At 41.6% G+C, this 26,656-nt stretch overlaps 2 protein-coding genes across 4 annotated transcripts; one reads left to right on the plus strand and one right to left on the minus strand.

Moving 5' to 3' along the window:
• Positions 1–12,896: 12,896 nt before the first annotated feature.
• Positions 12,897–18,995, plus strand: NXT2 (nuclear transport factor 2 like export factor 2; the record flags this gene model as incomplete). 3 transcript variants are annotated; one of them, XM_082323547.1, is made up of 5 exons in its annotated part: positions 12,901–12,957; positions 13,738–14,088; positions 15,204–15,290; positions 16,462–16,606; positions 17,518–18,995. In XM_082323547.1, the coding sequence occupies 3 exons, from the start codon at positions 15,273–15,275 to the stop codon at positions 17,694–17,696; spliced, it is 342 nt and encodes a 113-aa protein (XP_082179673.1). In that variant the 3' UTR covers positions 17,697–18,995. The 3 variants fall into 3 exon arrangements, with proteins under 3 accessions (XP_082179672.1, XP_082179673.1, XP_082179671.1); XM_082323546.1 differs by lacking the exon at positions 13,738–14,088 and having other exon boundaries at positions 12,897–12,957; XM_082323545.1 differs by lacking the exons at positions 12,901–12,957; positions 13,738–14,088 and having other exon boundaries at positions 15,186–15,290.
• Positions 18,996–26,069: 7,074 nt separating this feature from the next.
• On the minus strand, positions 26,070–26,381 carry KCNE5 (potassium voltage-gated channel subfamily E regulatory subunit 5; the record flags this gene model as incomplete). Its single annotated transcript, XM_082322911.1, has 1 exon — positions 26,070–26,381. The coding sequence occupies one exon, from the start codon at positions 26,379–26,381 to the stop codon at positions 26,070–26,072; it is 312 nt and encodes a 103-aa protein (XP_082179037.1).
• Between the last annotated feature and the right edge of the window lie 275 nt (positions 26,382–26,656).

Genomic DNA, 26,656 nt, shown 5'->3' on the forward strand with positions numbered 1-26,656 from the left:
TAGAACCTGTAAAAGAGTAGAAGTAAAAAGGAAACTTGTGTCTGGGCTTGCTCTTAAGCCCTCCTTCTCATCTTTGGGACTGAGCATCGCCGTTTTAATGGATATTCCTTAAAATGATTGGAGGGAGGGGGGGGCACTCACAATCAGATCTTACATTTTACTTTTGGTCTGACTGAGGGCTGAGAATATTCAGGAAAAAGAAGAATAGATGGTATCCTCCATGCAAGTCTTCACTAGCAAAGATGGCAGAGTTACAGTTTTGTCGCTGGGGAGCAGAGATGAGCGGCAGCCTTTGTGTGACACTGACAGTTCCAGAATCTCCACGGCTATCCCACCTCCACACTGACAACTTGGAAGGAAGCACAGGGCAGGGGTTGCCTTCGCAGTGCCCTACCAAGGTAAAGAATTCAAATGCAAAGAAGCCCGTATGTAACATATCAGGGTTATCTGTTTGGAAAAACATTTATCTTCTCCCCACTAAGTGTAGAAAGTAAGTTATTAATGCACTTCGCTGCCAGAGAGCAAATTGCTATGGCAGCCAAAGAGAGCTAGGCCACTGGCCAGAAGCGTGACAATGATTTCATGGAACCAAGACAATTCGCTGGAAGTGCTTCTGCATGTCCTATGTCTTACCTCAGCAAACTTGATTGGACAGTATATTTATAGTATAAAGGTAAACACAAATGAGATTCAGCTCATTTTGTAGAGTTCCTCTGCGTTACTGACAACCCTTCCTGTTAAAAGGCTTGTGAATAAGAAACGTTTCTTATTGTTCAAGCAGCCATGTTTGTTTATATTTGTTTCGCCGACCTATTTAATGTCTCTTCGAGTCCTTTGTAGGTACAAAACAGCACACCCTCTGATGCTAAAATTTATCCTTTCGGCTCCTAGCTGGGTCTCCTGTTGTTTCCATCTCATTACGTTTGTAGAAGGCTAGAAGGAATAGAGGGAGAAAAACTGCCTGTGAAAAACAAACAGAAAAATTCCAACTATTCAGGTCTATTCAAATTGATAAACTCAGAGGAAACCTAACGCACAGTTCCAGTTAACAGCTGTTGTAGGACCAAGAGGGGGAACTCACACCTGTTTTGTGTGACAAAATGACAGTAAGGATTTTTATTTTTATTTTTATTTTTATTTTTATTTTTATTTTTATTTTTATTTTTATTTTTATTTTTATTTTTATTTTTATTTTTATTTTTATTTTTATTTTAGAAAAGTGATAAATAATTTAAGAAAAGCAATGATATGTTGAAATTGTAACTGGGGGAATATCCTGCCCAAAATAATAGAGCTATTTTAAGTTGCAAGGCATTTGGTACCTCAACTGCTTGATATTTTAACTTTGTCTGTATTTGTCTTTAATTTGAAATTGCTCTGATGGCTATTGATTAGTTTCATCTGAAACACAAGCATCTGGTACAAAATATTGATTTTTGCATCACCTTTAAGCCAAGTAGGTTAATTGAATGGTGCTTGGGGAAATTATTTCAGATGCAGTCTCTGTCTAGTATTTGTCTTCAAAGAGCTGATGGAATTGTTTGACATTTAGCCAAGATCTCTGCTAAAACTGGAGCTTGAGCAATGAGGCTGTGTAACTGAGGCAGTGAGTAAAGTTACATTTTGAAGAAACTTTGTTTATTCCCTATTTAGACAAAACAAACAAACCAAAGGCCAGATCTGGCTTCCATTAGCCTTAGTGGGAGTTTTGCCATTTTTTAACAGCATTTTAAGTGATATTTTAGGGAACACTCAGTACCACTGTCCTGGCCGTTTAAGTTAGCATAGAGTACTGAACTGTCATGCAAACCCACCTATATTTACAGTGGTGTTTTGTATTGTACATGTATGTGGTACTCGGGTCAAAATGGTTTCTTTTGGTTCCAGGTTTTAGTACAAATTCAAAACCTAGTCTGGGTATCAGTCAATGCTTAGCAGACAGTATGCTTATTTACCAAATAACAAGTGTTGCCTCATTAAAATGAGACAACGTATTTCTAACGCTTCACCTTCTCAAATATCGGAGGGGAAAAGAAGGAACATTTTGTCGATTGAATCCCACTGAATGTTCCTAGTAGTTTTACATTTATTTGTAAAACATTCTGGAAGAGACAATAATGTGATAAAACTTCTTCTTTAAATAACCCCTTTTCCAAAAAGCACACTGTAAAATGTTGATGACAAACTGTAAAATAACGGATCTTTGCTGCAAAATAATAACAGTCTCCCACCATCTGCCGATCTGTATATCTGTCAGGAACGATCGATATTATCGAAGCATTGAAAATACAATCAGAAAAAGAGGTGATAAGTGTTTTCTGTTCCTCCTTTCTGTGGTCTGTGTTTTTATATCTCTTGTCTAAGTGTTCCACTGACATCAGGTTGCCCTCCAACTATCTTTCCTCAAATATTTGTGAAGCCAAAGGTACATGAGTCAATGTTTCAGGGTGGTAATGCTTATCTTGTGTTGTAGTCCCTTAGTGGATTCTTTCTTTCAGTTGTTGTTATCCTGTTGCAGTCAGTTAGGTGCAGTCACTTCTCTTTGGGCTTTGGCTTCGCTTTACTCTGCCCATGCAAAGGACCACAGAAATAGACTCCTAGATGAGAATGAATGTGTTTCACTGAAGATTTCTGCTCCTTCTCTAGAGACTAAAGACCTTTGCACAGAATTAATATGCCCCACTGATTTAGTTTGTTGATTTCATTAAGCTATAAATGAAAGATACATAGATGAAGCTTACAGAATGTATATTAGCAAGCTATTAGGGTAAGAGAAGCAGGTTGCAAAGTCCAATACAACATTTTTTCCTGTATAATTTAACAAGTAACTCAATAGATAAAAATAGATGTACTGGCTTTGCCAATGAAATTTGACTGGTTTGCAATCAATGTGTCATAATCTATATAATGAAGAAGGATAAAAACAGATTCCATTTCATATCCTTGAAACAACTGAGTTGTTTATACTTGTGGCGAGAACCTAATTAATCTACTTTAGAGTTGGCTTTCATCAGTACTCTGCTATCCATGTTCCCAAAGTGAAAACAGTGAGCTTGATTCTTTCCTCACATTAGGAAAATGTACCACATTCCAATTTCATTGTCTTTACTAAATAATTCCTAATTAGTCTGATGTGAAATTAAAATTATCAGGTCAGTGTGTTCAACATTTAGGAGAGAGCACCCTAGATTTCAGTGAGTTTATATATGCTCTCAGTTTGGATTATTGTCTAATGATGGAAGGGGTTTGTTTAGCAGATGTGCCAACAAGCATCACGGTCTACAGTGAGTTAATGAGTGTACTTTCACTATATTGATGTTATCCCCTTAAAAGTATATGGTTTGTCAGGTATAAATTTAGATAAAATTAGGCTTCCAGGCAGTCAGATATGCTGTCAAAATAGATTTTATACATATGTAAGTATTGAAAATACCCTCACCTGTCTAACTAGAAGAGTTTCTCTTATACAAACTGGAAGAGTGTTTAAAAAACCACTACAAAACTGCAACCATTTCTACTGCCTGCTTGATGTTCACAGTTTTCCCAGCTTGACTGTAAGCCTCTGCAGTCAGTTTTATTTATTTATTCACTTCTTGACTTGCTGGATGTGGTTCCACAGCTGCTGTAAGCTGGCCTAAGTGCCTGCTGCTGCCAGAAGGGACAGTCCTGCCTTAAGTATGCTTCCATCATGTGCCTTGTGCCAGTATAGATGAGGGAAATGAACCGAAAATCAACCCAGCAGCAGCATGATTTTCAGCCAGTTCAGTTCTGTGATCAGTCTCAGCAAATACCTACACAAATGCAGGCAGCAAGGAAGTGATGGGAACGCACAACTGAGGATAGCGCAGGAGAAAAAATGGGACCGTGGTTTTTTGGGTTGCGTGTATGTCAAATTCAAGCGGCAGCCACAAGGTATCACTTCACAACATGGCACGAGTTGGCATGACAGCACGTTGGTGCGCTTCTCCGCTATCTTCCCTCCCTCCCCTTCTCATCCCAGCCGTATACTCCAGCTACGTACCTTTATTTGCCAACTGTCGCTTGCAGGACCGCTCTTTGGTCCTTTTAGCTTGCCAAGTATATAGAGGGTAAGAAAAGGTGGCATCTTCCACAGTTTTAGTTAATTAAATTAGCTCTGCAAAAGGTGAACTTGATAGAACAGAGGGAGTAAATAACACAGAGAGCGGGGAAAGTCCGAAAGAAAGGTGTGCTGCTTTCACTGCTGCAGAGCTATTGTGCCAGCTCAGCTGACCATAGAACCACAGTTCAGATGCTCAGACAATGCTAAATATTTTACAGTATTTAGGGAATAAAAGTAAAACATTTTCATGGAAATCTGAAAGCATGTACTCCGTTGATCATATAGGATTTTCGTAACTCTTCCATTTATAAAAAAAAAACCATGACGAAACTCTTTGCTTCTAGCTGGAAGTAAATGGTTGTTCACTGGAAAATGATTCATTAAATGGTCATGGGTACGTTTAGCCTGGAGAAATATTAGTTAGCATTTGATTATTGTTAAGTCATCCCACTAACCAGTTAATTGTTGTGGCCTCCCTACTGATGCTCAGCATTCAAGTCTGAGCCCAATGTAAATTGAGCTCAGAATATGCTACAAGCTGACCTGAAATAACAATTTCAGACAGCACGTAAACCACAATTCTAGCCCTGCAGGCCTTTCTCAGCCGAGTGAACTTTGCTCAGTAGTTCTATTAAATCTCTAATGTGGAGTGGTTAATGCTCCATCTATAGCTGATCCAAAAATTATTCATAATAATTTATTTTTAATGAAAATTGATTTTAAGCTAAATTAGGCTGTTCTCAAAAGATGTCTCTTTCTTTTCTGAAGGGTAAAAGATATTGGGGGGAAAAAAATCAGGAAGAAAAATTGCGTTTGACCAAAAACGCATGAAAAGTTGTTCACAAACAAACTTCCTTGTTTCTTGTTTGTGTTTCTGACTTTTAAAAATGCTGCTTTTATTGAAAGTATCAATGAAAAAGGAACTAATTTTCCAGCTTCTGTTACCCATAAATATCTGATACTCTGACCTGGACAGAAGGAGGGGACAGCAATGGCCATAAGTCTCACAGTACTTTTTTTTTCAGATTCTGCCAGACCCCTGTTGCAATTTAGAACAGGTTTAGAAGTTGTGTTGTAGCTCAGATTTTTCCTTCTAGTTTTCCATAAGTTGGGAAGCAAAGTGCTACTGCCATTTGAAATTAAAGCCATCTTGTTCTGTCTCCAAGCCTAATAAACATCTCCTAGGGTGAGGTCTAGAATTGGGCTCATTTTGCTAGTGCTCCAAAACTGGAGATGCTTCCCAGTATTTTATATACCGAATTTTTCCTCAAAATCCAATCTGGCTATGTAAAGGCAAGTTATGGAAAGGGAAAACTGGATGCAAGAGAGACATTCTTCTTCCCAGGCTTTAGTGAAAACTGAGCAGTACTGGATGGGGGCAGGAAAAAGGGGCAGCCAAACTATTGCAGCTACAATGCTTTCGGCCCCGATGAGAAACGATTATGGAGTATGCTGGTTCAGCTGCACACAAGTTAAACAAAACCATGGTCACATGCTGCAAAGTGATGCTTGTAAAACCCTTCTCGGCGGAAGTGTATGATGCAAGGCATTGCACAGGTATTTCATACTTCAGATATCTTGGTAATAGCTACTTGCAACATTTTTGTTTTGTTTATGCAGGACACAACTGGGAGCTGATACTACACTGCAGAGTGACACAATATGCTGCTGAAGCCACGATCAAAATTTCAGTCTCAAATTTTGAGATAAGAGGACAAGTGCAAACAGAACTACCTTACAAGCCTTAAAGGTGAGACTATAGGCTCCCTCCCTCTAGTATAGAAATATGTCTGCGTGCACATATACACACTCCAGCTATCAGCTTGCTACATTTAACTATCGTGGAGTCCACTGTAATACAAATATGTTTACCTAGGTTTTACTTACATATGGCCAGATTTTCGTAAGAGCTCAAATACTGTTTCATTACCTAATGAAATAGATAGGATTTTAAAATTTCTTTAACTAGCAACTGTGGTGACACTTTGAACTGACCTGTTCTGAAAATTTATCCCCACTTGGGAATGCTTTGGCATGGATTAAAATAGAACAGTTATTTGTACTTGATCTCACCATATCCCAGTGGGTCAGTGGAACAGTTATCACTTCAATATATAGCAAGTCCTGTTTTTCTTTAAAAAACAAGAAGAGTATTTATCAGGATAAGAGTCATTACATTCCTCCAGTTCGGGTATGACAGGAATTTGAGGTGGAGTGGTGCATAGTCCAGAGTCCCCATGGGATTGTAACAAACACAGGTTCTGCCTGGGTCTGTCCAGAGTAATATGCCTTTTATGTTGAGAATGAACTGGCCAAACCAGGCCTTCCTAAGTCCACTGTAGTTGAATAAATCCAAATTCCAGCTTTAGCAGTATTTTTGTATCCAGCATATAGGTCAAAGTGTGAATGTACTGAGCACCTGAGGCCTACTCCCAGTTCCCATTAAAATCAGATCGAGACCTTGAGTTCTCATTCAGCCCTTGCTCAGGCAAAACCCTCAAACACTGAGTCATGATCCAGCTTCATAGGCATCACATTAATCAGAACCTGTCTGGGTTTGGCTAGGGTCAGTTGCCTACCTTGTTTTAGGAGACAGTTCCTTAAACTTCTATATATCTGGGTAACATTACTACGCATGTTGGTAACTTTAACAGGAGTTGAGAATACTGTGTTTCACAAGAACCATTCACTATTCAAAAGATTCACAGTCTTAGAGAATAGCATATATGACCTATATGACCACATGAGAGCCTTTAAAGATACTGCTTTACCAGCTTGAAAGCTGAAGTGCTGTGTGAATCACTGACCTTGAGGGAATTCTTCTGGTAAAGGTCACTATACCTGCTAAATCTTTGAACTGTTAATTGGACATTGTTAACAAGGATGCTGCATGCAGCATGCGATCAGTGAAGGCTGATAAACCTAATAATAAGAGAGTGAACCTACCAGATTAATTTTAATCACTGGCATAGGCCATGAATCGTTTCTTTGGTCTCTATTCAGTAGAGTGGCTACTGAAATTTGCAAGAACCTTGCCTTCTGCTGCCTCCTGGACTTGCCCTTCAGTGCTGGGTACAACATTGCAGGGAGATTTTGAACCTGCAGACTTCAAGCACGTTATGATTTCAGTAATGTTACATATATTCTGAATCAGTAAATTAAAAAAGCATAGTAGTTTGTTGCGTTCTTTTAATAGAGGATATTCTATTTGAAATCTGTCAGTGTTAATTATGTAACCTTAAAAGGGAATAAATGATAAACCCTTGAAAATTACAAATGCATTAATCTAAGTGCAGCAAGATTATTTGCAAAACTAAGGACTGTTCATTTTATCAAGGGTAATCAGGACCTATAGACCTCATTTTAGTCTGTTACTGAAGTCATTACAGAAATATCACAGTTTTCCGTGACACAGCACAAGGTTAGTTTGAAAAGTGGCCTAGCAATACGCAGTCTGGCTTCATTTTTGCATAGATACCAAGGCAAGTGTACATAATTTTCATGTGAGGATTCTATGGGAAAAATGTGAACTTTTTTCATCTTGTTGGAGACTGAATTCTACTTTCATTCTGTGGTCATTATTTGTCCGGTATCAAAATCATTCACAATAAAAATTTATGCATTTTGTCAGTGATTCCAAAATTATCTAGTGCTTTGCTATCAATTTTAATTGACTTTAATTGATCAGGTGATGAAAACAAAAGAAAATCTGGCCTAACCCAGATGGCTGAATGCATTTCGGAAAGCTTAATACATTTTTACTTATCATTAGTTATGAAATTTTGAGTAAATATGACTGAAGTTATAAAGCAGTGACTTCTAAGAATTACTTCCTATCTCCATACAGATATGGAGATACGTCATCCTATTTGCCATTTAATCGTGATTACAGTTTTAATTCATTGCTCTTAGTATCGGCTCTTTGGGAAGATTTCCAGCAACTAATAATTTTAAAGGTTAGCATTATTGATAATAGAATCAAAAATACCCCCTATATCTAAGTAAGTTCATCTCACAGGTGTAATAGCTGATCTCAGCTATTTCAGCAAAGCTACACTTTTTGCCTCTGATTTGTTCTGTAAGATCTAAAGTAACTCAAAATTTCTCTTCCATATGGTAAGTGGGTGTAGTGGAGCTGCATATTCTAGGAACCATCTTCAGAAGTAAAGGTATTTTGATGAGTCATCTTGATGTAAACCGCTTGAACTCTGCATGGGAGTTCAGTGTCATTGCTGCCGAGTCATTCTGGCGTTTCTATCTTACATGTTCCTTCGGGAATATAAAGGGCTGGGGAGCATGGGTGGGTTGGCCTGAGGTACTGGAGATAAAGGCTGAGAAACTGTTAGGAATATCTGGGCTTTTGAAGAGAAATTATGAGTCGCACTTGGTTGTTACTTGAACTAAATCCAAATGCATAGTTACAAAGTGGAAATTCTGTCTGCTCATACTACTCTTAAGACTTAAACCCCCAAATTAAAGGTTTGCTCAAGGGAAAGCAACTGAAGGAGGAGTCTTGCAGAAAATCTTTGATATGTTTCAGATGGACTCCTTTGTTTCCTCTGCAAATGATACTTTCTAAGTAAAGAAAATGTATTTTCAGGGAGTCAGATTTAGGTTAGTGTTCTGGAAGTCTAATTTTGCTTAATCAGCAAAAATGCCAGCAAAACGCTACAAAGATTCCTAGTAACTGGGTTGAGTAAAGAAGTGAGAAAAGGTAAGCAGAGAGTCTCATTATTCCACTAACATCATTTGGAATGGTACTTGGAGTTGTACATTTAAACAAACTCTTTCATATAAAAATTACTTAACTCCCTCCAAGTATGGTAATTCCAGAATCATGGATTAGTAAAATCTGAAATTTTAAGGAAATCTCTTAGTGGAAGAAGAATTGTTCACTAGCAAGGCTCTTTACCTCCACGATTCTTCTCTTTTGAAGAACTAATAAATTTGTGAGGAATAACTTCTCCTTAAAGAACTATGTTGAGTCTACCCTAATGTGTTGTGTTTATCGAAGAACCTACCAATTCTGTTCTTTAGTGTAATTTCTACCGATTTGCGTAGGACAGACATCAGATTTACAGGTCCATCTTGGAACTTTTTTAGAAAGTTGGCCTCAAATTTGCCACCTTCCATTCCTTGAGGACAGATCCTATTATAAACTACCGATTACATACCATGGTTAGTATGTCCTTTAGGAGCACACAACCTGGCATACAACTTGTGACTTTGTTTTATGGATTTGTTCTAACACCTTTTGTACCGACATTCCACTTCATGACAGGTCCTCCATTTCATTCCTTGTTAAGAAAGGCTCTAATGTAAGATACTTTATAAACTCGTTCATGGTGATCAAAGACATGAAGAGTTAGTTTGTTTAGCTTTCTACTACGGCCTTGTCTTCCTTTGGTGCACACAGATCACTTGTTGGCCTTACAGATTTTCTGGCAAGATTTCTTGCTTTTGATGTGTTCGAAAAAGAATTTCATTCATAGTGTTTCTGCCTCAGTAAAAGGTTTCTCAGAACTGTTTTTTATTTGCCTTACTTCCTTTTTAAATCTTACTAGCCAAGCTTTATGGTTTTTTTCCCCTCCATTTGGAAACAACTTCAATTTTGGAGGATATCTTTATACTTCTAATTCTCTATATCGGCCTGTTATTAAGCATTCTGGACTTTTTTGGTCTTTTGTAAAGCATGACTGCTAAGTGGTATGCATTTTCTCTGAGCATCGCATATTTCTAATGTCTTTAAGCAGTTTCCACGCCACCTGTAAGTATTTTACGTTTCTCGCTGCTCTTATTTTTTTTAATTAAATACTGGCATGGTGGTTTTCTTTTTTTTTTTTTTTTAATCTCTGTTTTTCCAAGAAGTTTAGACCTGAATACATTTTGGCCACTGTTGTGAGCCACTGAGTGCCTCTTTCACGGTAATATTTTGAACTAGGTCTTGCATACTGCTTGGTGTTAAGGAAGAATTTTTCTTGTTGTTTTCACCAATTAGCTGATCCCAACAAGAAGTTATTACTCTAAAATGACATCCAAAATTCTGTGTCATCTTCAGAAGTAGCTGAGAATGAATTTCACACCCATGTTTTCAATTCACCTCCCATTTAATACATGTTACTTCACTGAATAATGACTGGTGCGAAGGCAGGCAGGCAATAGGCATACAGAATCTTCAAATCATCTACCTTCCTCATTTCCACTGGAGCGTCTGCACTGAATCCTGCTGGAGGAGCGTCCTTCTGATTAACTGTTGCCAAAGACACTATAATGATCCCACTGTGTCAAGAGAAAAATCCTGACCTGACAGAAAAAAGGCTTGTGAACTAATTAGCTACTTTCTACTCTTTCTGAATTGATTCTCTCTACATTACTTCTTTTGTTGGAGCAGCCATTGATAAATGAGAGTTCAAAAAAATTTTTCTTCAGATCCTTATTTTAATGTGTTTGGAAGATATAAAGAACTTTGCACAATCTGCCAGCAACAAGGCTTGTGCTAAGGCTGTTACTCTTCCAGGTTTCACAGATGCATGTGAGTAAATGAAGAGGTAATGCTTTTACAGATACTTATTTCTGGGTTTTTTGTCCAGGTTGTTCATAGCCTCTGTGATAACACAAATACAATTCCATCGGTCCACTAGGATTTACTGTGGTCATTTCCTACAAATCCGATTTATAGACAAGGAACACGGCACTACCTTTTTAGAATCATTGTCATCAATATGATGAAAATAAACATGAAGTAGATAATGGACATATCAGATAGGAGTGATTCTTTTTTGATTTTACACTGATATATCTCAGAATGCAGTAAAGATGTTTATCTGATGAAAGTAAAAGATTAAAATTGCAGCTTTCAGTTCTGCAATTGTCTCCCTTTGTGACCTTGAACAAATCATATATAATTTCACTGCCTTGCTTTTTTAGTTAGAAATTGATGATCGCTCCTCTTTGTATGAGAGAGGTTTTGTGAAGTACTTTTATAATTTGAGGCAAATAGATAATACGGTAAGGTAGTGACACTTGAGATTTCAAAGGGGAGGATGTCTGAACTTTTGTATGAAGCAATCTTCGTTGACAGTGGTTAATTCAGCGGGACATGCTGTTTCATAGTGATACAACTCCTACACAGCAATGACAAACTGGTGTACAGCTGACACCGCTGGACGTGATCCAATATACTAAAGGGCACAGCCTCAGGTGCCCGGACTCAAACTCGCTGCTCTCCCAGCAGCCCTGTCACAGGTGCACGTTTCCATTCCCAGAGTGTTTATCACCTTCAGCGTATGATTTCTTCCCAGTCAGCTCCACATCATCTTTAGTGACTAATTGCAGACCTCTTGCGTCTCCTCAGGTCTTTTCCTATTATTCACCGCATGATGAAGATTTAACTAGCCAGCCTTACGACTCAGCTCGTTCCAGGAAAACGGCGCAAGTTTCCTTCATGCACTTGCCCGGCTCCCTCCCCGCGGTGGGAGCGCGGGCCTGGGTGCGTCCTGCCCTGCCGGCACTGCAGCTGCAGACCTCGGCAAGTCTCTGCCCTGAGAGACAGCAACCAGGAGGAGAAAAGGTGCATGTAGGAAAGGCACAGAGAGATCTAAAATGTATGTAAAATCAGGGGCATAGTGCTTATGCACTGACCTATTGTTACATCCACGGTCTTCCAGACGCAGTGTATGGTACCTACAACCATGTTCTCTGTGACAGCAAGTTGCACTTGTGCTATCAAGGGAGCAACTAATGTGTGTGATTTTCCACTCCGGTTATTGGGCAGGGTACGTAAGGCATCTTTATCCTCGCTTGCATTCACAAATTAACATATAGATCTCTTAAATACCATTAACCACTTATGGCAAAGCACGTAAGACTTCTTGAACATTTTCACAACTCTGGGAGATGCTGAAGTACCCAGACTCGTGGGGTTTTATTCATAAAAATGGTGATTAATTATTTCATACAGCTGGAAGGCACGGCAGAGAGGCCATCTGATGCCCATGTACTTCTCCCTGGACAAGGTCAATGCTGCTTCCCAACACTAATATTACTGTTACAAAAGTAGGAAGAAGATCGCCGCATTAATTATAACTGAATGCCACAGTAGAGCCATTTAAGCCCTGTTGTGCTGCGGGCTGTTCTGCGCTTGAGCTCCTGTCAGACCGTGGCAGCCACCACCCAACCGCTGTTCCAGCAGCAGCGCCGTTCTCCTGTCCTTCTCGGCAGACGGCTTCCAGACAGACGGACACGAACAGGGCCACCTCCGCCCGACTGGCCTCAAGCTGCGCCAGGGGCGGTTTGGGTTGGGTATTAGGAAAGATTTCTTCACTGAAGGGGCTGTCAGGCGCCCAGGGCTGCCCAGGGCCGCCCAGGGCCGAGCCCCCATCCCTGGAGGGATTTAAAAGGCGGGGAGATGTGGTGCTTAGGGACACGGGTTAGCGGTGGGCTTGGCAAGTTAACAGTTGGACTTGATGATCTTACAGGTCTTTTCCCACCTAAAGGACTCGACGATTCCGTGACTCTACGGCTGTCCCACGGACGGGTGGGCGCTGACCGGCCCGATTGCCCACCTCCGCTCCACAAACAGCATAAAACCACAGCTTTGGTTTCTCTTTCCTTGCCCAAGCGCTGCTCGTTCTCAGCCAGTAAGCTCCAGCCGCCAAAACGCTTTTGCTCGCGGCCTTGAACCGACGCGAAGCGCTCCCCGAGGCGGGCTCCCCCCGCCGGTACCCGCCCGCCGGGGCCCCCTGCCGCGGCGGAAGGCTTTCCGCGGGGCGACCGTGCGGCCGGAAGCGGCGGACCCGAGCGCGGCGCACATCCGGCGCCCTCCCGCCGCCCGCCCGGCTGCCGGCGCGCCTCGCCTCGCCATGGCCGCCTCTGTGGTGAGTCCGCGAAGGCGGCGGGGTGGGTCGGCGGGAGCTTCGGTGGGGGCCGCGGCTCTGAGGCTGCTGCCTGTCAGAGGAGGGGCCTGAAACGGCGGGGAGGGCCGCCGGGACGTGTCCCGGCTCCGGTGAGGGATGGGAGCAGGGAGGGAGGGAAGCGCCTCAGTGCGGGGGTGTGTGCATGGCTCCTTCCCGCTGGCCCCTCAGCCCACGGCTGCCCCGGGCAGAGCTGGTTTCTGTGTCTCTCCGGCGGTTCCTGCCCCTCGGCCGATCCGCCTTCGCTTCCAGCGTCCGCAGCATCCTCGGACGGAGGCCTGAGGCCGGACAGTGGTTTGTGTGATGAACCACCGCGTTTTACAGAGACCGTCTGCAGAGGCTCACTTCTTGGAATTGTCGTCAGAGTCTCCAAGGGGTTTTTTTTAGTTGGTTGTTTTTTTTAATTATGGCTTTCCTGTTAAATACTAGGAAGAAAGATTCCTGAGTGAGGTGGTTAGACATTGGAACAGGAGCCCGAAGAAACTGTGACATCTCCATCCTCAGAGATGTTTAAAACATGACTGGAGATAGGACCCTGAGCAGTCAGATCTAACTTTTACGTTAGATCAAGCTTTGAAGGTGGCTCTGCTTTGAGCAGGGATTTGGACCAGATGACCTCCAGAAGTTTCTTCCAACCTAAATTGTTCTCAGAATTTAAAAACATATTCCGGGCTATGGTTATAAAGAACTTATCTGGAGTATCAAAACTAACAAAGCTTATTTTCTATTTGACTTATATTGCAGGTGCCCTAACAGCTCATTCCAGTCTCCTGGTGTTTCTCTAGTGCTTTCCCTCACACCCATTCTGTGTGTTTGGCAGCTAAATGGCAATACGCTTGGCTGCTGGTTAGAAAGCTATGTGTGCAAGTGTGTGCTGATGGAGAGGTAACAGCCATCTACTCTCAATAACACAACAGGCTGAGTTATAATCACTGTTCCCTTAGTAGGAGGCCTGATACTCTGTCTCTCCTGGTGCCAAAGAGTTTCTCTTGGCACTGCTGGAACACAGCATCTTTAAGACGACTTCGTTATATTTGTTTGGAATTGGCCTGTGAGTTCAGAAATTGCTGGAGAAGACAGGAAGATGAGGAGCAGGTTTGTGTCCTTACAGAGGGAGATGAAAAGAATAATATGCAGTAACATGGGAGTCTTTGGTTTTGTGGAGTAAGCAGGGGTTATTTCGTAGGTTGATAAGTATTTTGCAGTATGGAGGTTTCTCTGAATAGAAGTGTTTCTTGTGGTAATACTGGAGGAATTCATGGTAGTTCTGGTGTATGTTCATTCAAGACTGCGGAGAAAATGTAGGTAGTTAAATTGTGAAGTACTGATTGAGTTGCAAATATTGATAATATAGCGCTGAAATAGAGTAATGATAAATGATAATATTTTAAACAAAATATTATAACAGAACCAAATGCAGTTTTGTAGATGTATGGACAGGAAATTCAGAACCACTGCCTCCCAGGATGTCACAGGTCAGGGTCTGTAAGAGATCAAGGGCCAAACAGCTAAACAAACTGAACAAATAACCAAATGAGCTCGCAGAGCAGTGACGTGACAACAAAGGCTGTTACCTTTGGATGAATAAAAGTAGAGAGAACTAAGGAAAATAAGGAGATATGAGGAGAAGTGATTGGTTTTTACCTGTGGATATAGCACTGGGGTGATTGATACTGGAATACATCCAGCGTATGTGCATGTTCTCTCTCTCCCTCTCATTTTTATATCTATATATCCAATTATATGTTATTACATTTTTTATATATGTGTCTATAAAGGTGTTTTAAAACATGAGACTGTGGCAGCAGTGTGATGGGGTCTTGCTAATTTTCAGAAATACATTCAATAAGTCTTGTTCCTTAACTTTATTTCAGAACAGCCATCACAGCAACAAATATTTTCACTGAATACTTGCATGTTCACACCACTTGCAGCCAGCTGTAGCCCATTTTTCAATGTAAATATTTACAATGTCAATACGATAAATATATCCACATTCAAAACGAGTCCTAAAACTGTCACCTTGCTAAAAGCTGGTACCTCCTGCAAGTAGGAAAGGAGTTTGGAATCAATTTCAACATCATTTGACATCATCTTTCAGTGAGGATGGAAAAGACCAACCAAAGTGACTTGCTGGAGAAATTGTGTAGATGACTGGGTTGCATAAAATTGCCTAACTTAAGTAATTTGGTATGATTTCTTCTCTCCAGGATTTCAAAACTTATGTGGATCAAGCTTGTAGAGCTGCAGATGAATTTGTCAACATTTATTATGAGACAATGGATAAAAGAAGAAGGGTATGTAGATATTTTGATAATCGTTAGAACCGTCTTGTGCATTTTTTGCTTGCTTTTCTAACTAGCGTTACACTTGAAAGCACCTGAAAGTTGGTTACCACGTATTGTATTGGCCAGGTTGAGACTCTGGTCCTCTTAGACTGCCCTGGAGAGGATTCTTCATGTTACTGTGCAGCATTGTTGTGCAAGGGGCCCTTTTAGAAAGTGCCTTAGACTTCTTCATGATAATAGTTCAGTTCGTGTCCAACTATGTTTTACAGGTACAGGATTTGGTCAATACAGGCAGATAAAACTTGCTTTATTTGTCTCTGAGGTTAGGATTTAGCTTATTTTTTCCCAAACTTCTTTTATTAGCAGTTGTCACTTCTGTTTCTGCGAGTCTTCAGGAGTGCCTGAGGATAAAGTGGAAACAGCTCTATCTGGCTTTGAAAGTCTTGATGGACCACATTGACGTGGTATCACGTAACAGATATTTGCACCAAAAGAGAGCTGTGGAGACAATTCTTCGGAATTTTAAATGTATTGTAACTGTAATTTAATAACTTTTAGATTATGTGAAAATACCAGCAGTTGCATGTAACTTCATAGTCACTTTGCACATAAGTAGGTTAGGCAGAGATGTCTCAGCAGCTTGAAGGAGAGTTAGGCAGTCCCTCAACTGTTGCAGCGTGTGAAACGTTTGGGAAATTCTGGTCTGCTGCTGCAGATAACTGTCCTCTTTAAGTTTCCACTCTTCCTGGTCTTGGTCACTTTTTTTTTAATAACCTGAAGTTACAGTTTCCTGACATAATGTGTGTTGCGTGCACACACACCCCCCCAAAAAAAATCAGCAATAAACTTATTCTGGAAAGGTAGCACTACCCTCTTGTTAGCAACTAGTGCAGTTCTATCAATAGCTTTGTTAAAGGAAACTCATCAGTATTTAAGTTTGGAGGCATATGAGTCACTATGCAACTTATAAAGCAGAACATGTTTCAGTTAGTTTTAATTCTTGGTCAGGAGCACTCATTGTTAAAAGGAGCTAGTATTTCAGGAGGGCATTTCTTTTATCGAAGTAACAGAAGAAATCAATAATTCACAACATTAAGTATTCAAAGAATATTGTTTTGTATGTTGTCCATTGTATGTGTTTACACATTTTCCCTAAATATGTATTTTCATAATCACTCAGGCTTTAACAAGACTTTATTTGGACAAAGCAACGTTAGTTTGGAATGGTAATGCAGTGTCCGGGCAAGAAGAACTGAATAAGTTTTTTGAAATGTTGCCATCTAGTGAATTCCAGGTTAACGTGTTGGACTGCCAGCCTGTTCACGGTAAGGTTCTATTATGATTTACGTATTTATTTCAGTCTTTTTCTGACTGCTGAAAGTGAACTGCAATTGCAATAGTGCTTAGTATTTCTTTTGGAACAAGAGAAAATACGGAGGGTTGACATGTCAAGCTGTGCATAAATGAAGCACAAATCAAGAGATGCAGCAGCTCCGCACTTTGTCTCATGTCTGGGAAAATATTTTAAGGACTTTTTCTGTTAAGATCATATTCAGATGTGATGTATTTTCATGTATGGAAGAAGTCTGGCTTATCAGGTTATGGTTTCCTTCACAACGTCTAAGAGTCAAGAGACCTCTACTGTAGCCTCTGGTACTGACCCGCAGTGTAATGCGGAACAAATCGCTGACCTGTATGTACTTTGATTTCTTTACATCTAGAATAGATGTTAAGTTCTTTAGATTTCTGATTAACAACCGCTAAAGAAAGGCTTACATAATTGAGAAGTTAATAAATTACTTCTAATGGATATTTTGGGAATATAAGTGAGGAAAAAGCCTGTCGTCAAGCACACTTGCTTTGCTGTGAAAAAGATGTAATCTCTAATAGTGGGGGAAAAGTGTATGGAATTTGCTAAATATAAATATATATATGTATATCTCAAATAATGAGAGCTTATTCTAAGCAAAAACTCAGGTGTTTGTCATAGCGCTCTAAAGTGAACAACATGAGATGAAAATAGAAAAGCCGTTAAAGAGCAGTGTTGGTGAGCAAATACACCATTGTCTGTATAGAAACGATGCAACAAAACTGTACTTTTCATGAATGTGTGACCAGTTGTTAGTGTATAACCAGTATAACCAGAATCGAATGCAACTTCTGTGTACATTTCCTACTTCTTCACCTGTTAGTCTTTGTTTGAGTCGCTTTCTTTATACTTTTTCTCCTTGCGAAGAGCAAGCTACTCAAGGCCAGACGACAGTCCTCGTGGTGACAAGTGGGACAGTAAAATTTGATGGCGACAAGCAGCGCTACTTCAACCAGAACTTCTTGCTGACAGCACAAGCCACACCTACCAACACAGTGTGGAAGATCGCCAGTGACTGTTTCCGCTTTCAGGACTGGGGCAGTTAGTGAGGACTGGCTACGGGAAGTGACCTCTCTCATTCGACAAGTTGAAGTTAGCTGTACAGACAGCCGTTCTCCACGCGTGGGAAACGCTCCCTCTTCGTCTTGCATCTGTCATTATGGAAGGTCTACAGATGTTTCGGGGTTGATCCCAGTGACCATGGGTTTAGTAGTAAACAATCTTAAAATGTGAGAGGTTGCTCATGTTAGTTGAACTTAATAAAATGCTGAAGGCAGTGAGCTGTGTTGGAATCATTCCTAAAATGCCTTACATGCAGCTAGGCTGCCACTTCCAGACTTCTTGTATGTAATTCTGAATGCTGGAACTCTACTATTTGAACACAAAATCCTCTTAATGTACAATTCTGACCAAAAGTGTAATTTTTTCAACTTGAAAAGATCTGTTTTTACAGTAGCATCTTCCCTCTTTTGAAGAAGATGCTTGTGGCATGTAGATAGAATTCTCAAAGCTACCTACTCTTGGTTGTAAGAGGCTAGGAAGGATTGACAGTGATTTCTGCTGTTTGTGAAAGTAGCAAATATAGCTCCTGAGTGTGTAATCTGTCAAATAATCCATTGGAAAGCTCGTGTTGCCTTCTCTGATAACTAAATAATCTCATCAGGTTTCCTTTTGGCTTAAGCTTCTCAGACTTTGGTTGTAGTTAATTTACATTGATCCCTATGTAGGGCGTGCTGAATGATTCAGAGCTCCTATGCCAACAACTCGTCACCTGCATGTGAAGGACTTCAAACTGATTCTTTTTCTTTTGAAGTCTTATAGTGTAAGAAATAGGTCAGTTACGTCGTTTCTGTTTGCTTTAACTGTTAATTCTGTTGCTATGAAGTTTGGACTATTTTTCCCATATTCAGTCTGCAAGTTTTGAATCCCAACTGTCTGTGCAGGAAACACTGTAGTAAAAAAGTGGCACTGAAAGTGTGTATTACTGTGAAGCCTTCAATGTTCCTCTTCAGTACTGTTATTCAGAACAGGTGCTTTGGTTATTTTCAACTTAGAAGAACAGCTCTGAACATAAATACCATCTTCCTCTTGTGCAGATTTTTACCGTAGTTTTCATGTTCCTTTTAAATATTCCCTTTAATTATTGATTCTGGCGGGTTTTTTGTGTGTCTTGCTTTAAATTTGCAGTTTAAAGCTTTCAGCTGCTTTAAAATAGTTTTCAAGACTACAGGTTAAGACTGTGCATCTTAACTTGGGAACTTAAGAGTAAATCTGAATATCAGATTTGTTTCAAACTGGTTCATTTCTATTTTAAGCTGAGTAAAAAAAATAAAAATTTAGCTATGTATGTGCGAGTACACTTGCTTGTAACTAAAAACACATGATCTTAATACATGTTTCAGTGACAGCAACACCCTGAATACAAAAGCGGTTACAGCTGCAGCTCACTTGTTTTTATGACTTAAATCGGGAAGACTGTGAAAACGAGCAATATCTAACTTGTGTAAAACATCTTAAAACATCTGTAGTTTGCAATATAATCCCATAAATAATGGGATGTTTAGGTGAAATGGGTTGTTTTTATTTCCTTTTAAGGCACTCTAGTCTTTACATCAGTAAGTTAGAATTAGTAACCTGTCTCTATTCAGAAGCTGTTTATGTTCTGAGCTATTGTGTCGCTATTTTTCAGCCTGAAGAATATGAATTCCTGCAAAACAATGCAAGAAGTCCAGAATTTTTGAAAACTGTAAATACTGTAAAGACATTGTTATTTCTGTATGTAGTAAGAAAGGATCCCTCTATTTAATTACTGTTTGTTCTTACCAGAATATGCGAGGTGCATATATTTGTATAATCTCATTTCTACAAGTTTGAAAAGAAAACCCTAAGTTTGCCTGTTACTGATACAGCATTGCTGAACTGTGACACCGGTGTGGTGTGCTTTTCATTTTTTTTTTTAATTTGCTGTTGGTATAAGTCGTGTTACAGATCTGCTTTGCATATGCAGAACAGGGTTTGACTTTTGAAATGTAGCGATGGGTGCTACCGTAGCATTTGCTTGTTGAACTTCAAAGGCAGTCACCAGGACACACATTTACATCTGTACCTGATAAGCTTGTCCTGCGAATCAATACTTACTGGATATTTTTATTCAAGTTTTAATGTGTATAGTAGTTTTTAAGCTTTTTCTAGGCAGATTGGGAGATTTAGAATATATGAGGCAATGTTTCAGTCAAATGTTACTCTTGTCAACTATTTTCGTGCTATTCAAATGCAGGCTGCTTTTAAATCTGATTTCTGCAATTAATATTAAAAAAAAAAACCAACCAAACAAAAAAAGCCACCACTACCTGGAACATTACTTAGGAAGCTTACTAACTGGCTTAGCTGGACAAACCCAGCTTAAACTCTTACTTAGTAAGACGTGTAGTTGGAACTGGACTTGGTGTGCATACAGGGGTTTTTGGAGAGGAATTTATTAGAACATAATTGCTTCAGCCTAGGGAGGAGTGCCAGTTACGTACTGCCTATTTCCATCATCTTCGCTGAGGATCACTTCGGGTGATTCAGTACTACCATGATTAGCTGTTGCTCTTTATAACTGAAAATGCTGTTTTACAAACTATTTTTATGGAGCATACTAAGTGATAATGTAGCTGTTAGATTAAATCAATGATTTTACAACTGAGTAATTAATGGCACAAACAAAATCTCTTCCATACTAGCTGGAGAAGTTAGGGATGCTGCAGCTCTGTGCTGCTTGTTAAAACTTCTCTGCCGAAATTAGCAGAAGAGAATATACAAATGCTTTTTATTCTGTTCAGTACAAAACCGTCCAGCTGGTTTAGCATTCCCCATTGCTGACTCAGCTGTAATATCCGAAATTTACAACGGGCACCTATAAAGTGAACATGTGTATGCTCTAAACTGTAAACAGGAGTGAATACTACCTTTTTTTGCTGTTTGATACCAAGTTACTCATGTACAACTGGTCAGTGAAACAAGGCCAGCTGAAGAGCGAAGCACTTCCACATGCTAAATTGTGGCTACTGAAGACTTGCTAGGTCTTCTCCTTGGTGTATGTTCCCTGTACTGTCTTTATCAGTCCTTTGTTTTTATGTTGCTTTGTTCTTTTGCCATACTACAGTTTGATTGACTTAAAATACCTGTGCTGTTTCTTAGAATGGAGAGAAGTGATTTGTTCGGGTGGTATGAATGATTTGTTCTGATGGGTTTGATACGCGTACGCTTCCTTATCCTGGTGGGAGAAAAGCACATTATAAAGAAATGCTGTTTTATCAGTAAAGTAACTTTTCACACTTGAATATATTTTGTAAGTTTTTTAAATTGTTTAAGACTTCTTGTAAGATTAATTAAAAAAAACCCCAAACTTACGTGATGTTCTGCTTTTTTATTATTATTATAAGTTTTCATATTTTGTTCTTATGATGTTAAAAGTGCAAGAAATAATTTTTGGCTTCCTTATCTTTACTGCTTGTGTTCTGGGTATGAGTTACGTGTTCTGGTTGTTGCAGCACGGTGCTGGGGCGCTGCAGAACAGGCTGGCTGTGAGCTCTCCCTTTGTCAGTGCTGCGGTAAAAAACTGACTGGAATAATAACCCTATAGCGAATGCCTCAGCAAGAGCACTGTCAAGCAGTAAATGGTGTTGAACTGGCTAGAGGAACAACCTGAAATTGATGTTTCCCTCTAAAATGTACTGAAGTTTAGACTGCCGTCCAACAAATACCTGGATGGAGTCAAACAAAACTTGTACCAGATCCTTGGATTGCAAATATTTTCACTGAGAACATATTGTTATGCCTCTGCTGTTTCTCTGCTAAGAAGAAATGAAACACTCAAATAAGGAACGGTTCATGTGATAACTCTGGTGATTTATTCACTTTATTTTGCTGTTTAAACCGTCAGATTACTACTGAACACTTACACAGTGTAGATAGTTTTTAGTTGCTGGCAGTGAAAAGATGAGGATGCTAATGCAAGGTCAATGTTTGCGTGGAAACAGACATTGTTCTAGAAACCATTAATGCCAAATATATGGTAAAGTTCATGCTGTGTTTGAAGGTGTAGATTTCAGTGAGGCTTTGCAAGCAGTCACTTTTTGTAATTATCCTGAGCAAGGCTCTGACGGCTGATGCAGTGTAAAGGTTTAGGAGCGCTGGGAAAAATAAATCACAGTTAGGGCCAAAACAGAAGACGTTTTTGCATGTATGTTGAAAGTGAATCTAGAAGTTGCTCTTTCGATATTCCCCCTGGGCTGAAGAAAAGAATAGTTACGTCTTTCTAAACAGGCTTTTCTTTTCTGATCCTAACTGAGAAAAGTAGGTCATTGATAGCTGAGCTTATTCCTTCAGAAGGTTGGGTTTAATAATATAAATAAATCTGTCTTGTTATCTTTTGTGTCCAGTGATTGAATGGACCATGGAGACTAAATGGCTGTTTTGCCCTGCACCAGTAATACAGGTGCCTTAGAATATACTGTTCATGGAAAAAAGTGTTGAATTTCAGTGGCTAATTTTTGTCTTCTTACAATCTATTTCAGTTCAGTCCCGGTGGATTTGCAGCTTCATGTTTTTTTAAGGTTTCCAACCAGTACGCAATGTATTGGACTTATTAAAGCGAACGGTTGGCTTTCTGGGCCTGTATGGATACGGGGGGTTGCCCCGACCCAGGTGCAGGACCTTGCACTTGGCCTTGTTGAACCTCATGAAGTTCACACGGGCCCACTTCTCGAGCTTGTCTAGGTCCCTCTGGATGGCCTCCCGTCCCTCAGGCGTGTCAACTGCACCGCTCAGCTTGGTCTGATCCACTTGTCTCTGATCTCCCTCTGGACATTGAGCTGTTGACCTCCGCTCTCTGGATGCGACCATCCAGCCACCAAACAGTCCACCCATCAAATCCATATCTCTCCAATTTAGAGAGCAGGATGTTGTGGCGGGCCGTGGCAAAGGCCTTACCGAAGTCCAGACAGACGACATCCGTAGCTCTTCCCTTGTCCCCTGATGCAGTCACTCCACCATAGAAGGCCGCTCGGTTGGTCAGGCAGGACTTGCCCCTGGTGAAGCCGTGCTGGCTGTCTCGAATCGCCTCCCTGTCCTCCATGTGCCTTAGCAGAGCTTCTAGGAGGATCTGTTCCATGATCTTCCCAGGCACAGAGGCGAGGCTGACAGGTCGGTGGTTCCCAGGATCCTCCTTTCTACCCTTCTTATGGGTGCAATGTTTGCCTTTTTCCGGTCTCCAGGGACTTCACCTGACTGCCATGACTTTTCAAATATCATGGACAGCGGCTTGGCAACTACATCAGCCGGTTCCCTCAGGACCCTGGGATGCGTCTCATCAGGTCCCACAGACTTATGTACGTTCGGGTTCCTCAGGTGGTCACGGACCTGATCTTTTCTTACAGCGGGAGGGACTTTGCTCCCCCAGTCCCTGCCCTGCGGTCCATCCACTCGAGAGGCGTGGGAAGAGAGGCTGCCAGTGAAGACTGAGGCAAAAATGTTCTTGAGTACCTCAGCCTTCCCTCCTCCGTTGTTACCAGTTTGCCAGTCTTGCTCATCGGGGGGTAACGCTTTCTTTGACCTTCCTTTTCTGGCTGACACACCTGTAGGAGCCCTTCTTATTATTCTTTGCATCCCTTGCCAAGGTCAGCTCCAGCTGCGCCTTGGCCTCCCTGACCCCATCCCTACGCAACCGGGCAGCGTCCCTATACAGAATGCTGAAAAATTATCTACTAGAGACACCATGACGATTAGAAATGTGTGAAGTGAATAAACACACGTATATAGCCAAATGTATTTGTATATTTAAGTATTTGTAGATGCATATCGTATACAAGCATATCTCCATATGTGGTGTATACCTTGTTCCAGTGTAAGCTACAGTTAATGCATGATGGTGTTATCTTATTTAAACATCTGGTTGAACTGTAACTATGAGAATAGATGGACTGATGTAAATCACAAATGACTACAGTTCACCGAGACCTTGTGATTCTTTCAGGTATTGAAAGGTACAGATAGAACAGCAGATAATTAGAATTAGACATTCTGTTAGTTACTTGGCAGGAGGGCTTGTGCTTTCCTTATTTGTGAACTGTGTAATGAAGGGTGAACTTTTTCACAAGGGCGGCCTTTTTTTTTAGGTAGGACCCAAATACAGTACGTTGCACATACTTTGCATTTTGGGGGGGGGAGGAAGAGAAGCAAACAGCTGGATTATGAAGCTACATAATCAGTGGTATTTGTTGGACACCGACTCGGAGGGACTGCCACAACCATCTTTCAGATTTGTCTATAGGATGAAGCAGTGGAAAGCAGTTAGTAACCAGCTGATATGAAATGAAACGTGTTAAGCACACATTTTAGTGTCCAGTGTGGTGAAGCTTTGATGTGTGCAAATCTCTCATACTCCGAAAACTGCAGTTTTCCCCTCTTCTTGTCTAACCCAGCTGCCTGCAGTGGTAGCTGTTAGTTAGCACTGTAGTTCCCGAATACTTCCTAAGCAAGCTGTTAGTTTGTAACGCCTCTTAGAGGCCAGAGTCCTGCTGATGGGCAGCGGTCAGGCAGAAAAAGAAAGTTAATCAATCACAGAGACAGGTTAAATAAAAGGTATCGGATATGCATAATGATTCCCTCTTTCCTATAGAGGGAATCTTGCAGAATTAAGCTGACCACTTTGGTTGTGGTCAGCTTAATTCTGATTGTACTGAAGGAAATCCTAGGGGGGCTGATACAGTGTTTTAGTTATTCCAGTGTGAAAGTTCATTAAACAGCTTCTGCAGCTTAAAATATATATATGTGTGTGTATATATAGGTGTGTATATATATTGCATATGGCTCTTCAAAAAGTCCAGGTTGAAGTTAGCACTTGCGTTTTCCAGAGACGCTGTCGGCATCCTTGCAGATGGAGGTGGCTGACTAGAACTTTTACCGTTGTCTACCTTCTTGATAGGGGATTTTAAGAATGTTGGCAGTTTGTTTTCTCTGACATCCTTTTTTCCACACGATGCTGACTACTACATTCTCTTTGCTGAGATAAAGATTCCACGTACACCTACTGATACAATGCTGGTATATGGTACCACTGCATGTACTCCCATTGAAATTGTTTCTGGAGCGTGAATTTTTTCCCCACCCCATACTTTTCAATTATTAAAATGTGTAGGTATTCAGAAGATACTGTTTGATATCTAATGATACTTTGTAATTTGGTCTGTGGATATTGCAGTAGTTTTCTACAGTGACAAAGTTGACGCGATAACTGCCAGTCCTCGCAAGGAGTTTGTTTTTTTTTAAACTCATCACTTCAGGTTTGCAATGATTCCCCACAAAGTTATAGTAGATACAGCAAGATGCAGAAGTTGCCAAATATAAGAACTTAAGACCCTTTTGCTGTTGGAAAGAATATGCATCAGCGTTCTATAGGAAATCTAAGTCTGTAACATAAAAATCTCTCCTTTGGAGTTAATGTCAAAGCTTCTTTTTCCTGCAGTGTAGTTTGGATAAAATCCAAACAGTAATTTGTATTGTGCAGTGCAGCATTCCTAGTGAAGGTACTTGTTCTTGGAACTGTTCATTAATCTTTATCTGAAAAAAAACCCACCCCAAACCCAAACCAGGAAATTACAGACTATTAACACGGCTAGAGCATCTGAAACAGCCTTTGCCTGCCTAGGTTTGTTTGTAGAAAGCATACGCGGTATGTTGTTTTAATCTTAAGGTTTAACTTGTACAACGATATTCTTGGAATTGCAGTTCTCTGTGTGTGGAAGGATGTTACCGATGGCTTTAAAAGTTACCCTGCATCGGCAAAGCCACGGTAGCAGGCTGAGGTACTGCTGCTTTCCTCATGGGAACAACTTCAGTTTCTAAGCTCTTCTTGTTCTGATAAATGCTCCCACATAAACTAAACCAGCGTTGCTTTAACGGAATGAGACCTGACCCTTCCAATCCATTGTACCCGGCATAACTATCGACGCTCTGACGTGACAGAAGGGTGCATAATACAGAAATAACGGAGCTGCTTTTAATGATGTGAGACGCTGCCCGCAGTAGCAGCACTGTGGTCAGATAGCAAGGTGGAATACAAGCCGATTTTAAAGATGCGCAGCTAAGATCTAAAGAGGATTGACGAGCGAGGTCTCTGTACGTACGCAATGCAGGCGTTTATTGTAGAAAAGCAATACAAATCAATCCGAGGAGTTTCCCTCGCCGCAGGAAAAGCCTTGAGCGCGTAGGAGCTGCTGCACACGAACACGTTCGTCCCCCCGCCGCCTCCAGCGGCAGCCCCTCACGGCGCCCGGGGCCGGGCAGGGCCGCCCCGCCGAGCCCCCCGGGCCGCCTCCTCCTCCTCCTCCTCCGCCCGGGCCGCGGCCGTGCGCCGCTCCTGCCGCACGGCGGGCTCACATCAGCCGCTGGCCCTCGGCGGGGCCGCCCTCCTCCGCCGGCTGCTCCGGGCCGCCGCGGCCCCAGTCGCGCTCGATGTAGAGGTGGTAGGGGTCGTGCTTGGACTCCAGCTTCCGCGAGCGGGTGTAGGCCAGGATCAGCCCCCCGGCCAGGCAGCCGTAGAAGATCATGATCAGCAGGATGTACAGCGAGGCGTCGGCCCCGGCCCCGGCCCCGGCCGCGGCCGCGCTGGCGTTGCCGCCGCGGCGCAGCTCCCGCAGCAGGGCGCCCAGCAGCGCCTGCAGCCGCCGGGGCTCGCTGCAGTTCATGGCGCGGCCGCTACCTCAGCCCCGGCGGCGGGAAAACGGCGCCCGCCCCCTGCGCTGAGGCGGCCCGAGGGGAGCGCGGCGGGGCCGGGGGGCGTCGGGAGGAGCGAGGGTGGAAGAAGCGCAAGGCCTGAGCCCTCTGAGGAGAGGTGTCAGCCGCGGCCTTGCTGCCCGGTGACCGAGGGCTCCGCCGTCCCCTTCGCTGCCGTCCGTGTGAAGCCCAGCCCGCGTTGCTGCCGCCTCCCAGGTAAGGAGGAAAGAGCCTGGTGTTCGAAAAG

The sequence above is a fragment of the Platalea leucorodia genome (genome assembly GCF_965183815.1).
Source record: "Platalea leucorodia genome assembly, chromosome: 10".
Classification (NCBI taxonomy): Eukaryota; Metazoa; Chordata; class Aves; order Pelecaniformes; family Threskiornithidae; genus Platalea; species Platalea leucorodia.